Source organism: Narcine bancroftii, chromosome 3 (assembly GCF_036971445.1).
Source record: "Narcine bancroftii isolate sNarBan1 chromosome 3, sNarBan1.hap1, whole genome shotgun sequence".
In the NCBI taxonomy this organism is placed as follows: domain Eukaryota; kingdom Metazoa; phylum Chordata; class Chondrichthyes; order Torpediniformes; family Narcinidae; genus Narcine; species Narcine bancroftii.
The window spans coordinates 89,554,914-89,572,618 of NC_091471.1; the positions used below are offsets into that span (position 1 = coordinate 89,554,914).

General features: G+C 37.7%; 1 protein-coding gene across 6 annotated transcripts in view; it reads left to right on the plus strand.

Annotated features, from left to right (window-relative positions):
* The window catches only part of trappc13 (trafficking protein particle complex subunit 13), an 81,363-nt gene extending 64,116 nt beyond the window's left edge, over positions 1 to 17,247 (plus strand). For 3 of the 6 annotated variants that reach the window (XM_069924512.1, XM_069924516.1, XM_069924517.1), the window contains 6 exons: positions 2,735 to 2,752; positions 5,031 to 5,164; positions 9,495 to 9,693; positions 13,428 to 13,528; positions 15,044 to 15,194; positions 16,376 to 17,247. In XM_069924512.1, coding sequence (XP_069780613.1) covers positions 2,735 to 2,752; positions 5,031 to 5,164; positions 9,495 to 9,693; positions 13,428 to 13,528; positions 15,044 to 15,194; positions 16,376 to 16,483 — 711 coding nt within the window. In that variant the 3' untranslated portion in view covers positions 16,484 to 17,247. The remainder of the gene's footprint in view (positions 1 to 2,734; positions 2,753 to 5,030; positions 5,165 to 9,494; positions 9,694 to 13,427; positions 13,529 to 15,043; positions 15,195 to 16,375) is intronic. The other 3 variants (XM_069924513.1, XM_069924514.1, XM_069924515.1) reach the window with 3 other exon arrangements.
* Positions 17,248 to 17,705: the final 458 nt, after the last annotated feature.

A 17,705-nucleotide genomic window follows, 5' to 3' on the forward strand; every position in this document is an offset into this window, starting at 1 on the left:
AAGTATCTGTTACCGTGCTGTATGCCTAAATTAAAATTTGTCATGTTAACAAATCTTAAATGTTCAATGTAAATTTATGGCCATGTATATAAGTACACTGTTCAGATGTAAATTTATTGCCATGTACATAAGTACACTGTTCAGATGTAAATTTATTGCCATGTACTAAGTAGACTGTTCAGATGTACTGAAATGCTTACTTGCTGCAGCCAAATGGTTACATAAAATACACCAACTACATTAGTAAAATTTTAAATTCCAACAAATGCAAGCCAGAAAAAGATAATAATCACAAAACTTGAATAATCAAATGTTCACAGTGTCGATAAGTGCAAGAAAAATATAAATGACATTTCAGTAGTGTAGACAAATTTTGTGGTGGTCCTAGGTTAATTTAAAGTTAGGTTCAAGAGCTGAATAGGTGTTAGATAAAAATTGTTCTTGAAGCTGGAGGTGCCATCTGCCTGAAGACAAGATTGTGACCAAGGTGATGGTGATCCTTTATGATGCTGGCAGCCCTTTCAAGTATTAATTTGAAAATACTCTGTACGACCAGTGACGTCATGGTCTGGTATGGGGATACCAATACCTTTGAGTGGAAACCCCTGTAAATGGTAGTTGTTACAGCCCAGGACATTGCAGGCAAAACCCTCCTTGCCATCGAGAACATTTACAGGGAACGCTGCCATCGGAAAGCAGCAGCAATCATCAAGGATTCACATCACTAGCACATGCTCTGTTCTCGCTGTTACCTTCAGAAAAGAGGTATAAGTTCCACAAGACGTACACCACAAGGTTCAGGAACAGCTACTACCCTTCCACCATCAGACTCATCAACAACAAAATCAATCAGGAACTTATGTAAGGTCTCTTACTTTTACACTTTATTGATTTTTTTTTCTCTGTATTGCACAGTCAATTTGTTTACATTTCTTCATGTGAATGTATCTTCCTGAGTATAGGTTTTTTTTGCACTACCAATAAGTGGTAATTCTGCCTCACCTGCAGAGAAAGAATCTCAGGGTTGTATACGATGTCATATATGATGTCATATATGTACTCTGACAATAAATCTGAACTTTGAACTTTATTTTGAAATATTTGCAATGGAATTACATCCCAGAAAGAATGTTAGTACTGTATATCATTTGAATACTTGGTTAAACCTTGTGCAAGGAGGATGAAGGTTTTAGAGTATTTTACAGGATTGTAATTGAATTTTGTATTACCAATTCAGTGATTTTTCCGATAGAGTATCTGTCAACTACTTTCCACAACGCTGTATTTTTTTTTACTGCTATTCCTCCTGTAAAACATGAGCCAATCTGTTTATGCCCAGTAAATGCAGCTAGTCCTTTCCAGAGTTTAAAATAAGTGATTCGCTGCTCCCAGGCTTCTTTTGCCATATCCCAGCAAGCATCAGATGTGCGGAGATAATTTTTGTATTAATGTTTCACTCATGAGTGTTTAATTTGGATCAGCATAAGAAAGAGAAGCTAAGAGCAGTAGATGATTGCAGAGATTTGTGTGATCATGTACTCACCATTGTCGGAAGGCTCGGATATGAAAGTAATCACAGGATCTAAAGGAATATTTGGCACTGTAGCCAGTTAATTAAAATTAGAAGTCAACTGAACAGAGTTTTTCTTAGATTCCAACTCATGTATAATTAGTTTTGGATACTGAACCATAGATAGATAGATAGATTATCTACTAAATCAGATTATCTGGTAATTATTACATTATTTTGTGGGAACTTGTTTGCTATGTTTATATAGCTTCTACCTTTTTAATTGGGTGTAAGCCCCATTGGGCTGCCCTGAGGTGATAAAAGTTTGAATGTCTTGTCATAAATCTGCCTGCATTCCCATGAATTTAGAAGGTTGAGGATTGACATTATGCAGATATTTGAAGATGTATCAGAGATAAGATGAATTTTAAATGTTTCCACTCACAAGGCTATCCAAAGAAAGAATAAATTAGCAACAAAGTCACAAAGCTACTGTTTCTACCTTTGGATGTTGGGCCATTTAATATTTTAAGGCTGTAATTAATAGAATTTTGTTGCATTGTGTACTAAGTAGTAATAAATTAAAGGTGGGCAATTTTACTCAAGGTACAGACTACCCATGATCAACATGAATGTCAGAGAGGCCCAGAAGCCCTGTACCTGCGCACGAGTGCTGATTTGTACAAATGAAAAGTTTATGTGCAGAAAATTTCAATGACTAAGCTTTTTATAATTGGAACCAAATATTATAAGACATAGACACATATGAAAGCACACTGTACAATATATGTCCCTGCATTGTTTCCACAGATCGAAATATTAAGTTAAACTTTACTTCACTCATGGCGCAAAATAGGAAATACCCTGATGTTTTTTTCCCCCTCAATCCTGAGGAGCAACTAGGTTACGCTGCACAAATTTTAGACCTTATTTAAATTTTTAAGCAAATCAAACACTTCAGCTGGGTTTATTTCTGCTTAAATATGTTCTTCGGATTGGTTACTTTGAAAATATTAGCCTGCTAAAGGTACATTTGGTTATTTTGCCTGCTTTTTGTGGGTGCTTTATTTTGTCTTTATTTCACACTGTTGGTATTATCTTGGAAACACAATGAAGAAGATAAATATGCTTTTCATAAAATCTTTTGGGTAAAGTAGTTGTTCTTTTTAACATTTAACCCTTATTTCTCTAATGTTTGCTTTTTTTTAATTTTTCCCCTATTAGAGTGACCTCAGTTCTGTGGTAATTTTTTTAATTTATTGCTCCATTGTGCATTGATTTTAATTGCAATATAATCACAACTGCTTCTATTAACATTAGCTAAATTTGTAGTAAATAATGGAAAAGCATTAGTCAAATGTAATTACCTTTGTAAAAATAAAATCAGTTTTATATTTCATGCAATGATTACTGCATGAAGATAAATAACTACATGGTTTATTTACAAAATCTAGTTTACTGAATTGCCTATTTAATTTTTGTAAATAATACCAGAAAACTTAAAAAATAACTTTTGTGTTGCGATTGAAAGTTGCAACAAATATATACTTTTCCATTATATCACTAATCTCATCATCCAAGCTTGCTTAAAATTTCTGCTAAATGGCAAAACAAATCGATTTAATTAAGGGTGTTTGAGCAATGGATTTGTGGGAACATGACTTGTCAAAGGTGCTAGTTTAATAATTAGTGCGAGGTTTGCGTTATGATCACAAGTATTTTTGATGATTTTAGTGTTTATATAGCTGACAGTGCATCGGGATATGAGGCGAAGTGGGCAAGTAATGCAAATATAAAATGGAACATAGTTAATATTAAACTCTGATGAGATATGCTATATTTCACATTCAGTAGGAGCCTATTCAACTGGTGCTGCCAATAGCAAGAATTTCTTCTTAATTTTATTTTACAACAAATTAGATAGAAACATGAAATTTTGAAATCTTTAATATTTTAGGTCAATCAATTTTCTTTCATCAGAGCTACTCTTTTGCTAATTTAACTTTACAAGCAAAGGTATCTGCCCAAATAATTTAACTTGTTTATACTTGATTACATTTGGTGTATAATCGTAGGAAATTGTCCACCACATTAATGACTATGTAGACTATGAAATAACTCTTTAGTTAAATCAATTTAATGTTCAGAATGAGCATTCTTTATTCTGCCCAGTGTTGATAATCTTAACCGTCAAGCAGTTCTTGTCACTCATTTATTTTTACACACTCCAGGTACTCTTTTGCGAACCGATATTAAATTCAATGCAAATCTGTTACAAATCTGTGACAACTTTTGTAGGTTTGGTCTTGTAAATGTATGTGCTGAGATTGTACAAACGTATTTCATATATGCACCTTAATGCTGATAGAGCAAGAGGATCTCATTCCTTTTGGGTTAGTTAAATTCAAAATTAGATACTGCAGAAAAATGATGCTAAATATCATGTCACCCTGGCCCACATTTAACAAATAAAGCAATACTTTTTGTTTTAATAATAGGCGTATGACGAGCTAAACTGTATAATTATCCCACATGAATTGCAGTAACCTGTAAACTAAGCAATTTAATGTTTCATTTCTTTTTCATTAATATTATGCACTGATGACAAAAAGGGTAAACAATAAATTGCTATATAGCTTGTCTTCTCTCCATTGTTTTATATATGTATTTTTGCTGATGCATTTTGCTTTGCATTAGTAATGAGGAAAATAAATTTATTTATCTATTGTTTTTATTTTAATAGTTGCAAATGATCATTATTTAATTAAATTGGTTATGATTAAATTGATCCTTCTATGTGGCTTGCAGTTATGTAATAGAAAACAAAGCTAGATTTATTTACCGCTCACCAAGGCTTTTAACAATAGGAACACATCTGATGCACCCATTCAAGTGCTGACTGCTACATCTGTTTCTATTGATTAAATATAAAGAATCTTGAATGTAAAACTTATAAATTTTATTTCTGTTTCATTGCATGCCTATTAGTAGATTTTATGATTTATTGCTCAGTTTTAAAAGGAGTATTCAGCAGTATTTTAGGCAATAATTCATCAATAGAATAATCTTTTCTTAAAACACTTTTCTATTAAAGCTAATTTATAAGTTGCATTTTTAAAATGTTCGTCAACCATACTACCTTTTTTGGTTAGGAGTGAGGTTAGCTTGGTGCATGATTTTAGGAAAGGTAATGCTGTTTTGTAAATATTCTTCACAGACAATCTTCTGTTTATCCCCTCAGAATTCAACTTTTGTATGGTGAAAATAAATTGTATTAAAGTAAATTTATCACAAATCCATTGCTGTAACTGAATTAATTAGTGAATGTGAAAATCAGATATTTATCTAAATTATGCTTCTGCTTTTTCTTCATTAATTACCTGCACTGTGATTCAAAGGCATGAACTAATAATATTTGGGTTATTCTCAGAGAAGCTGATGTGATTTTATTCAGAAAGTTTTTTCTTCTTTGTTTCCACCCCTGTATCCTTCTCAATCCCTTCAACACTTAATCCTGTAGACAGATGAAGTCTTTTTGGAAGCCCAGATACAAAATATTACAACTACACCAATGTACATGGAAAAGGTTTCACTCGAGCCATCCATAATGTATAATGTAACTGAACTAAACACCGTCAATACAGGAGGGGATGGGTAAGAAACTTTAAAGTTTTCTTTGAATCTGTGCTACTGTATAATGCTTCTGTGCATAATATTTTTTGTGCTTTTTTGGGGAAAGATCAATTTCCCTATTTCCTTTCTTTGGTGACCTTTCACTTCTCCAAAAACAATGAAGTACCAAGCCATTTTTTTCTGTTCTGTTAACTGGAAAGTAATATGAACAAAATGTGTTTCCAAACAGAGTGAAATGCTGGATCACTCAGCTGGGTATGATTCCAAAATTTCCCTGAAATCAATGTTGCTCAATGAAACCTAGCATAAAGTTTAATAAATCAATATATTTTTGAAAATATAATTATAGGGGAAAACATTTTGCAGAAAATGTTTGTAAATGTAAAATATCTTACAATGCCTCAATGTTCATTTAAAACCGATTTAATTTAATGATACTGTTGTAATAAATGGTGAGCAAACAGCTTTTTTTTCATGCAAGATAGTCATTGCATATCACTGCATGTCTATTTCTACAATCCGTTGGGCAGTTTTAATTTTTCATGGTATTGTTATTATTTGCTTTGAAATGTTTTCACAAAAGATTCTGATGGATTATATTTGGCAATATAATCAGTTGTTTTCATTACTGGAAGTGAACTGCTATTCTGATTAATTATTTCTACTTCATATACTGGAAGTGAACTACTTCTATTCTATTCAACCAATAACTTATTTGCCAAGTATAAAAGAACATTTTTAAGGAATGTATAACATAAAATTAAAAGATTGTTTAAATCTCTTGTGAAACAAAAATAATGACCTGGCAATTTGATTATTTAGCAATATATGCTGGCATATATTGGCAAGGACAATTTTTTTTATTTTGAGGTCACCTTTCATTCTGATATTTGTGTATACAGGTACACAATCCTTTATCTGGACATCTAAAATCCGGAAAGCTCCAAAATCCAGCAAGTGGGGACCAGCGGTTGGGGGAAGGGGGAGACTGCCGGGCGGCCGAGGGTCCGCGGTTGGGGGAGGTGGCCAGGGGAGACGTCCGGGCGGTCGGGGGAGATGTCCGGGCGGCCAAGGGACCAATGTTTGGGGGAGGCAGCCGAGGGACCGCGGTCGGGGGAGACAACCGAGGGACCGGCAGTCGGGGGAGACAACCGAGGGACCGGCAGTCGGGGGAGACAGCCGAGGGACCGGCGGTCGGGTCAGACGTCCGGGCGGCCGAGGGACCAGCGTTTGGGGGAGGCGACTGAGGGACCAGCGTTTGGGGAAGGCGGCCAAGGGACCAGCGTTTGGAGGAGGCGGCCGAGGGACCGCGGTTAGGGAAGGCAGCCGGGGAAGAGAGCCAGGTGGCCGAGGGACCAGCGTTTGGGGGAGGTGGGCTGGGTGACTGGAAGGGGGTGGGGGTGGATACTGCAGCACAATTCGGGTGGGCTTTCCGAAATCTGGAAAAATCTAAAATTCAGAACACACTGTCCCTCAAGGGTTCCGGATAAAGCGTCGTGTACCTGTACCAAAATATAGAATAGTCACATCTCCACAAATGCATTAATTACATAATAATGAGTAATGCTGTCAAATATTTTTTGACTGCACTGTAATAGAGACTTCATACAGGCAACCCCATATTATGGAGGTGGGAGTAAGATGGATGTGTTCCTAGAAAATCGTCCACATTCTGATTTCTTTTTCCCATGTGTATTGTGTTGATTTATTTACTTTTTTACCCCCTCCCCTCACAAATTCTGTGAGAGAAAATGTTATTCCATATCTGAAATATATGGATAATAATTTGTGAATTCTGCAAGGATAAATTTCTGTAACCCCAATGGCTGGAATGAGGGAGTTGCCTGAGATGTTCAAGCAAGTTTTTGCAATTTCTGTTTCTCCTGTCATTATATTTCTCTCATTATATTTTTCTCAGTAGAGGCTGATTTGAAAGGGGAAGAGATTCATTTATTTAATTGTAAATCTATATCTTTGCATTCTCATCTGAATTCCATTTGGTTGAGCTGTAAATACCTCTACAGTTTATCGATAAACTTCTGAATATTCTGATTTGCAACATGCACGTGTCTGAATATTTATTTCAAAGCTGAAATAAGAACAAAAGATCCAAATAAAATTTCCAAAGCATTTTATGTCCCTTGAGAGCATAGTTGTTTGATTCAAATTGACATATCATATCTGGTTGGGTATTTTCTTTTGGCAGCAAGGTCAGTTTTGGGTTCATGTTTGATCAGTTATTATCCAAGATTTAGTTCATTTATTTACAAGCTGGCAACCGTGCAGATGTCTAAAGTTTTTGAGGAAATGGTGAACATGTTACACATGGTAATCGTGTAACATTGATATTCTGTGGTTTTGTATATATTTCTTTGGCTTGGCTTCGCGGACGAAGATTTATGGAGGGGGTAAAAAGTCCACGTCAGCTGCAGGCTCGTTTGTGGCTGACCAGTCCGATGCGGGACAGGCAGACACGATTGCAGCGGTTGCAAGGGAAAATTGGTTGGTTGGGGTTGGGTGTTGGGTTTTTCCTCCTTTGCCTTTTGTCAGTGAGGTGGGCTCTGCGGTCTTCTTCAAAGGAGGCTGCTGCCCGCCAAACTGTGAGGCGCCAAGATGCACGGTTTGAGGCGTTATCAGCCCACTGGCGGTGGTCAATGTGGCAGGCACCAAGAGATTTCTTTAGGCAGTCCTTGTACCTTTTCTTTGGTGCACCTCTGTCACGGTGGCCAGTGGAGAGCTCGCCATATAATACGATCTTGGGAAGGCGATGGTCCTCCATTCTGCAATTGATAAAATACACCAAGATCACTTTTTTGCAATAGGTTATCCATAGTTCGGCATTTTGTATATATCCAATTGCAAGTACATTCTACAGCTTCAACAATCAGCTATGACTACTCTCCTTAAAAATGAAAATTGGTGTTCTATTTTCCCTGTTATTTAGTCCATATGATAAAAATGTGCAATGGTGTTCCCTGGTAATGTACACTATATTGCTTTGCAAGGGTAGTCACAGTAGAGTAGTTCCCCCTTATCCGCAGGGGATATGTTCCAAGACCCCCAACAGATGCCTGAAACTGTGGTTATACTGAATCCTATGCAGGGTTATTATCCTCGATATGTTCTGTGAAATTGGGCACTATGTGATCTGGACATCGCGCGAACAGCATATTATATACTTAGCAAAGCTATATGGGATTCTGTAGTGTACCTGTAAACTTTTTATTTGTAAGCTGGGATCAGTGTGTGGACTGACATGGGTCTGTGGGGAGAGAGCGAGGCAGTGGGATCACTGGGGACTGACAAGGGGCTGTAGGGAGAGAGAGGGGCAGTGGAATCAGTGTGGGGATCGACACAAGGCTGTGGGGAGAGAGCAGAGCAGTAAGATCAGTGTGGAGACTGATACAGGGCTATGGGGAAAGAGCAGGGCAGTGGAATCAGTTTCGGACCACAGTTGACTGTGGGTAACTGAAACCACAGAAAGAGAAACCGTGGATAAGGTGGGGGGGTGGTGGGGGCGGGGGGCACTGTACTGTGGAAATAGTTTGCAGTTTAGTACAACACACAAACAGATTTTAAGAAATCTGCGCAAAACCAAAATTAACAGTTTTGAAACGCAATAGATGGGTATAATTCAAAATGAAACAGACAGCATGAAATTCTGTACTACCCTTGATATTTTATGTTTTAATTTCAACATGTGGTAATACTTCTTTTTCAGCCATTTTTCACCAGCTGTGTGTTACTGACAGTATTAAAACCTCGTTGGGAAATCCATACAACTATTGTCTGAATTTGTACACAGCATTTGGCTGGATTTAGCAAATTTATAGAGAAATCACGGAGAAATATAAATCGAAGTTTTCCATTTTCTGGCCTGGCTCATCAGATATCCAAGCTGTAACTAATAAGAATTGCTCTGATGTAAGAGACTTATCCAGTCCAGGAAGTATTCAGATTTAGTCCACCTATTTTGATTTGGCTAATGGGAGTCAAAGAGCAACAGTTGCTCACTGAGCTATTGGGAGGATATGGCCAGTTCAGGTTTCTATTTCACTTGGCCTTCTTGTTATCAATCCTGGTAATACATGTTTGGATATTGGGTGAAGATGGAATAAATAAGCACTGTTATGCTCTCTATGAGTGGAATATAACTCTCAAAAGTCCTGTTTTCAGGATTGTTCAGGAGAAAATAAAGCAAACAAAATTAGTTAAGAATAATATTAATCAGATTTTTAATTAATTTAAATAGTGTGCGTGCAGTATAAAATTGACATGGTTGTTAAGCTTTGTATCTTGATGTAATTTCAGATTCTCTATCCAAGTAAATACATATTTCTTGTCCATACAGGTCTTCCACATTTGGGAAAATGACCTATTTGCAGCCTAGTGACACAAGGCAATATCTGTACTGTCTCAAACCCAAACCTGAATTTTCAGAAAAAGCTGGGGTCATCAAGGGAGTTACAGTTATTGGGAAACTGGACATAGTCTGGAAAACAAATTTGGGTGAAAGAGGACGGCTACAAACAAGTCAATTGCAAAGAATGGTTAGTAAATGCTTGTTCAATATAGTTTTCTTCATCTTTGGTTTGATGAAACATCATGTGCCCTTTCCATGTGTGGAATAAGGTACTATTCCCACTAAAGTTTACTCAGGTTTTGTATTCACTAATGGAGCAATCACCTGAAAGGTAACATTTTGAATGGCATCTCTTTTTTCAAGAAAGCAGCATTAAAATTTTAATAATACTTGTTTAATAATGAAGTGGTTTTACTGATAAAATACATGCAACACTTTTTCTAGATGTGACTTTTTTTTAACAGATTATTAATGTGTTAATTTATATTACTGTGTGACCTTAACCAGTGTTGAACTTTTCAGCTATGGAATTATTGTAGAGTTCTACATCATAGAAAAGAGCCCTTGAGTCCCAATCTCGTCTTATTTATATGCATTTGTCTTATATCCCTCTAAACATTTCCTGTCTAAATGTCTTTTGAATGTTACAATCATCCCTGGTTCTACCATTTCCCGTGGGAGCTTGTTCTATGTATACTCTACCCTTTACATGAAACAAGTGCCTCTCAGATCTCTTGTAAAGCATTCCCCTCTAGTTCTAGATTCTACTATCTTAAGATAAATAGTTCATAAGCATTTTCCTATGTTTATTCATCATGATTTTATAAACATCAGTGAGGTTCACCCCTGAGCTTCATGTGCTGAAAGGAGAAAAAGCCTCATTCTTTCCATCTTCTCTGACAAGCCTACCTGTCCTGGCAATATTGTTGTGAATCTTTTCGCCACCCTTCCCAACATAACCGAAAGCTGCCGTCAGAGAGCAACAGCAATCATCAAGGATCCACACCACCCACCACAAACTCTGTTCTTACTGTTACCATCAGGAAAGAAGTATGGGTATCACAAGACTTGCACTACAAGGTTCAGGAACAGCTACTACCTTCCCACCATCAGACGACTCAACAACAAACACCATTAGGGACTCATTTAAGGGCTCTTACTTTCGCACTTTATTGTATTTTTTCTCTCTGTATTGTACCATCAGTGTTGACATTTCTTCATGTGAACATATCTTCTTGAGTACAATTTTTTTTGCACTACTAATAAAAATGGTAATTCTACCTGGCCTGCACGAAAAAGAATCTCAGGGAAATATGTAATGTCATGTATGCACTCTGGTAATAAATCTTAATCTGAAATCTTAATGATTTACTTCCTATAGCTGGATGACCAAAATTGTTCACAATACTCCGACTCTTCTCACCAAAGTCTTGTACAGTTGTAAGATGATGTCCCTGCTGCTGTACACAATGCCCTGACTGATAAAGGCAAGTGTACAAAACACCTCATTAGCTTCCATTCTCTTGGGACTATGTACCTGGTACCCAAGTCTTTTTTTCATAAAAGACTCGCAGGATTCTTCCATTCAACATTTTAAATCTTGACATGACTTAACCTATCAAAGTGCAACACATTATACAAGGAGTTAAATTCCATCTGTCATTCTTTGACTCACTTTCCCAGTTCATCTCGATCCTCTTGTAATCTTAGATATCGTTCTTCATTCTCCACTATGCCACCAATGTTGGTGTAAATCACAAACTTAGTGTTAGATGTCCTTGAATCAGTCTATATTTTGACTTTCAGCCAGAGTAATTTGAAGTTTCTCCCTTAGCAAACACCAAAATATATATTTTTTCCTTCTATATTAAACAATTAATTCTCTCCAGGGATTTTGCCCAACATCATTAAGACTATGGAAGGATGCTTTCCTGGGATGTGCATAGAAAATATTTTTTTTTTTTGGTTTTGATACGGATACAGGTGCCTAATCTTTTATCCAGAATTCTGAAAACTGGCAAACTCCAAAAAACACCACTTTTTTTGGTAGATGACATCTGCTCATCGAAGATGGAGTTTGGCACCAAACATGACCCAACGTAACCCTCGCTCAACTCCCGTGTATCCTGCCGTGTTCCGCTACTTTATAAGTGCCTCCGAATTGCCTATTGCTTTCATTCGGCCCAGCAGCAGCTCAATGGTGATCGTCGCTACCCATAAACCCCCATGCAGCTGAAACTGCTGTACCAGTGCCAGCACAGGGGAACCAAGAAAGGGGCCGTTCTCCTGGCGCTGGTAAGAGAGATGGCAGCGCGACTCGGTCAGGTGGGAGGGGAGAGAGAGATGACAGCATGACTCAGGGGAGAGAGAGATGGCAGCCCAACTCGATCGGACGAGGGTGGAGAGAGATGGCAGCGCAACTCAGGGGGGAGCGATGGCAGCTGGGAGGGATGGCAGCGTGACTTGGTCGGGCAAGGGTGGTAGGGATGGCAGCGTGACTTGGTCGGGCGAGGGTGGAGAGAGATGGCAGCTCGACTCAGGGGGAGAGATGGCAGCGCGACTTGGGCAGACAAGGGGAGAAAGACGGCAGTCCGACTCGGGCAGGCGATGGGGTAGAGAGACAGCAGCACTTCTCGGGCGGGCAAGTGGGGAGAGAGACATATTATGAGTTCAGTGAACTCCATATACCAGCAATAATAGAAATACACTGGTATTTGTATAAAGCAATGGTTCCTTAAACAAAATTAGTTTAATTCTCTTGAGTATAGAACAAGTTCAACACTTAACTTATCAACACTTAAGTTATTTACACAATCCCCCCCCCCCCCCAACTAATCTAAGCGCAAGTGTGTGTAATGTGTTTTCAAGAAAGTCCTTTTTACTGACCAATCTTCTATTGTCCACGTTTCCAAGGCTACAGTTTTCAGTAATCTTCAATCCTGTGCACAGAATCAGTCATCACATTCAAGCAAACTTCAGTGCTTTACTTAGAATTACGAAAGTTGTGGAGGGTTACAGAGAGAGGGTTGTTGCATGTTGGACACCCCAAGCAGGAGTATCTTCCGGAAGAAACTTGTGTTCTTTTCAGGTTCTTCTCACAGAGTTCTTCTTCCCTTCACCACACCGGGAAGACTAGCCGCCACTCCTGATTTCCACAGAGAGTACACTCAGGCTACCATATTAGTACTCTGCCCAGTCTTGAAAAAGGAATCCTTTTCAGCAGGCTCCTCTCCTGTCCAGCCTTTCTCAGACTGCCTTCTGCTAACTGCCTTCACGCTCGTTCTCTGCCCCTCCCTTCCTGATGTTCCAGTCACTGTTTTTTTTAGATTTCAGCTTGCAAATGTTGCAATTTCCAGGCTTTACTAAAAAACACATAGCCCCAACTCTCTGCAAATGTTTCAGTTTCTAGGGTGTGCTTGCACATGTTGCTAAAGCTCAGAACCTTCTGTTTGTACTTGCCCTTGGAACTTTGGAAGGCATTCTTCTGTCTGTAAAATGCATGCAACCTAACAGCTAACCCAATTCTAATCCCTTTTATAAGCATATATTTAATTAACCCATTACATCACAGACGGCAGTGCTACTTGGTCGGGCGAGGGGGGGAGAGGGACAGCAGCGCAACTCGGGAAGGTGAGAGGGGAGAGAGACGGCAACGCGACTCAGACAGGTGAGGGGGAGAGACGGCAGCGTGACTTGGGTGGGCGAGGTGGGGTGGGGGGTAGAGATGGCAGTGCGACTCGGGACGGAAATCAAAGTGTTTCCGAAATCTGGAAGATTCCAAACAACGGCAGGTCCCGATGATCCTAGATAAAAGATTAGGCACCTGTACAACTTTTATTTTGTATTTGTGACAGAAAAACTATAAAGAAACTTATTTATTGCTATTTGTAACCAAATATTCCTTGTCTATTTTTATTTTAGGCCCCTGGATATGGCGATGTAAGACTTTCCTTGGAGATGATCCCAGATACTGTGAATCTTGAAGAACCTTTTGAAGTTACATGTAAAATAACTAATTGCAGGTAATAGTTCACTAATGAACTTCAGGACCAACTTTTAACTAAATTCTATATCATTAAGGGAGGATACTTTTCAGCTAAATTGTTAACTGGTCCACCCCCAAAAAAAACCTGAAGTTAAAATTTAAACAAATGACCATGCATGAACTTGACTTTACTCTTTCTGCAAAAATATTCTTATTCTGGTATCTGCACTCATCAGATGAGTGATATTTTATTGAAATGTTAAAGAGTTTTGTGACAGACATCGGTTGAGTAGTTCCCTCCTTAGTATGGAGACCTTGAGTGAGAGCCAGGCTACTGGGGAGAAATAATCTGCAAGGTAGGTATTATTACTCTTGATTCCCCTTTAAATTATTGTGTTCCAGATGAAAGTCATAATTTTCTAATGCAACCCTTGTAATGGAACCTTTAAAAAAAATCTTTCAAGAAGGGGTAACATCTAGATAGAACATGTGGTTTTCTGTCATCAAAATCATGTCCAAGTAAATTATATAGTAAATATATCTTGTAGAAAACTATGCATTTATTATTTGTCTTGACTCCCTTGAAAACAAAACACCATGAAATCTGTTCTGGTCAAGGGTTCTCTATTCATTTTCTATTTTCTGTTATTACCGCAGCTTCATCAACTAATCCAGAAATTGGCATTTCTAGAATCAATATGATGTAGATACGAAAACATCTATCCCTCCATCCAGCTCTCTTTCCTTTGGCCAAGGGCCACACCTAGATGCATCTTTAAGTAATATTGCTTAAGTAGATATTGGCATGGCAGTGAACAAGTGCCAAATAAATAATTTAACATGCACAAGAGTTGTGATATAAAAGGAGTGATGCAATCTTTTAACATTGCATGGATGAATGCTGTAAAGAAAGCTTCAATTGAATGGTTAGTTATGGGTCTTCACATCAGCAATTTGTTTCTGATCAGAAGAGGTAGCTATGTCTATGTTTCACTTGTATTGTATTTTTTAATACAGATTGACCAATGTGACCACATTGTTAACCAGATGCTCATTTTGAAGCTGATCTAAAACAGCCCATCTCAGTTAAACTCATTCCAGCCAATCGTTTAATGCCAGGAGAGACTTAAATTGCTAACTACTATTGTTAGGATCTCCTTCAGAGCATAATATCCTTTCACACTCATACGAGGCTGCATCATAATTGAGAATGGGAATGTCAATAGATCCCCTTTCACCTTTTAATTTATGATTGTCATCCAACTAACCTGATCCGATAGTTGCAAAAGTGTTGAAATGAACATTTGGCGGGGAGGGATGTGTGGGTGCGTGCGCTTTGGTGCTCTTTATGCCTCAATGAAGTTTGATATGCAGATAATGTAAGAATTTTAAACATGTGTGCCTGAATTTGACACATCCCTGCTCTAGTTGAGCAAAATTTTCATGTGACTAATCCTTTTCAGGCAAGATTGTTTCAAATCTTAATTGTTACATGATGATGTTTGACATTGTGCTGAGCCATCAATTCCTTCATAGCTTTTTCTTTCTCTAGCAGTGAGAGGACAATGGATCTTGTGCTTGAAATGTGTAATACAAATGCAATCCACTGGTGTGGAATTTCAGGAAGACAGCTGGGAAAGTTGAGTCCAAATTCATCATTGCATCTTGCACTGAAGTTGCTGGCTTCTGTGCAAGGTTTACAGGTAAATCTGATGATTGTGAAAGGAACAATAGGAGAGGGAGAAGTTATTGTTTTGATGGCTGTGCTTTGCACTTTGAATATGAAATTTGGATTTTACTATAAATGAACACAGGGAAAAATTATTGGTTGTTTTCAGATTCTGGCTGAACTTTTTTCCTCATTCTTTTTGAGGAAAATATGGTGGGCTAATGAGTGTTTGAGGAAATTATCATCCACAGTGTGCAAGTATGTAGTAGCCAGTGATGCTCCCAGCAACATATGAATGCCTTCCATAAATCTCAGTCTAATTTTGCTTTCAAGTACTGTTCACATTTAAAAATACATAGTGCTGTTCTGTGAAAAATCCTGGGGTCATGTTATGCTTTCATAATGCCAAGCTGGCTAAAGCCCCCACGTGGGGGCTTTATGGAGTGAGGAAGGAGGGTTAAGCTTTACAGCTGTCAGTCCCGTTGAGGACTTCAATTCTTAATGTTTTTGACTTACAAAACCTAATCAACTTCAAAGAAGTACAGTAATCTAGTGACAGTAATGGAATTTAAATCTTGGTAATTAAACACAAATCAAAAAAAATGTTGTTCTTCAGAGTGGCTATGACTATTGTAAAAAACAATTTGGTTTATATGTCCTTCAAGTAGGAAATCTGCCATTTGTTTATCTATGATGTGCAGGAAAAGGTCACATTCAAATAATACAATTTAATTTTTACCATTTGGTGATCAAGTGACACAATGGATTGAGTGGCTAGATTCTGCATGTGTCTGCAATGGATTCATGTGTTGACATTCTGACTTTAATCAGGTGCTAATTACAAAGCCACAGAGGATGGGAAATGCAAATAAAAATGCAAACAAAAAGATAACTTGGAATATATTCAATCTTTAATTTTGCTTTATTTACATTGAGATAGCAATGAAAACTATGGATTTTTTGTTTAGCTCATAATAAGGCAGTAGGGACACAAGGTCAGACAACATCCATGGAGAGAAATGGACGGTCAATATTTTGGGTCAGGGCCCTTTCTCGAGACTGAATCTTGTGTTTGAGTTGCAAAATTTAGTGCATATCTTGCATCACATTCAATAATCTGATGTTTCAATTTGTCAGTCAAACGTGAACCATCCCTTGAACAAACTTTGCCTGTATATGTATGACATTTTAAAAATTCATTTTATTTCTCTTTAGAGTATTTCAGGATTACGACTGATGGATACATTTTTAAAAAGAACATATGAATATGATGATATTGCACAAGTATGCGTGGTCTTCTCGCACTTGAAGCCAGAAAGCTAGAAAGTTTAGTGATGGTATCCCCTTCCTGTGGTTAACTGTGGTCAGTAGTTCTGTTGTACTAAGGCATGTTTCCCCTCCCACTAATGGGAAATTATTGCCAAGTTGATATGAACCAAATGTAAAATTTTAAAATTAGGATCTTCATTGGATTGAAACACTGCATCTTGGATCCCAATTTCAAATCCAATAGACTGATTAAATGATGATAGTCTCTTTTTAAATAGTTCACTCATTTGGACAGTTGCAATCCATTTCTTTATGGCACTAACTCACTACATGATGTTGTTGATATATTAATGTCAATGTCCTCTGACTTGCTGAGTATTTTCTACTTTTATTTCATGAGTGTTATTGGTCAGTAAATTGGTGATCTAATTCAGCAAGGTTTTGAGTGTGAGAAATGTGAAACTGTCACAAACATGCAGAAGTAGGATGCCTTTTTTAGGATGAAGTGAAAGGATATGCTGGAGGGGGTCTTTGTATTGAGTTGGGCTGTACCCGTCCAGATAATGTTTCATACTGACAGTGAACAATCTGGTATGTTCCATTCCACCACATTTAAGCTCACACTGAGTATAAAATCCACATTTTTTTTAATGTTTGCACAAAGATGATTTTAACTTTATGCAGTAAAGCTAAATGTACTTGTGGAAACAGTTTAAAATATACATTAAAGACATTTATTTTGTTAGTAATGAAGGCAACTTGTGTTCTAAAATAATTAAACTATTGTTTTATTAATTAAACCACTGTTTGATTTTAAAGTTGTGATTTTGATATTGTATTCATTGGGGGAATCTCATGTGACTGCCTATACCTGAATCAGTCAGCACAGAAACAGGTCAGGCATAACTGTTCAACATGACCATGTTTTAAATGTTAATAGAACAGAACAAGCACTTCAGACCACAATGTCTTGATCCATACAAACCTATTTAATTAAACCCTCCATTCGCTCACATTACATAACACCCTATTTTCCTAATTCATGTGCCTATCTAAATGTCCCTATTGTATCAGTCACAACCACGACCCCCAGCAGTGCATTCCAAGTACCCACCACTGTGGGAGGAAAATAGTGAGCTTTCATTTCACACAAACTTTCGTCCATTCACCTCAAACAGATGTCCTCTGGTATTGGCCATTGCCACCCTGTGAAAGAGTTAGTGGCTGTCCATTCACTCTATGTCCCCAGAATCTTTAGCATCTCTATTAAATCACC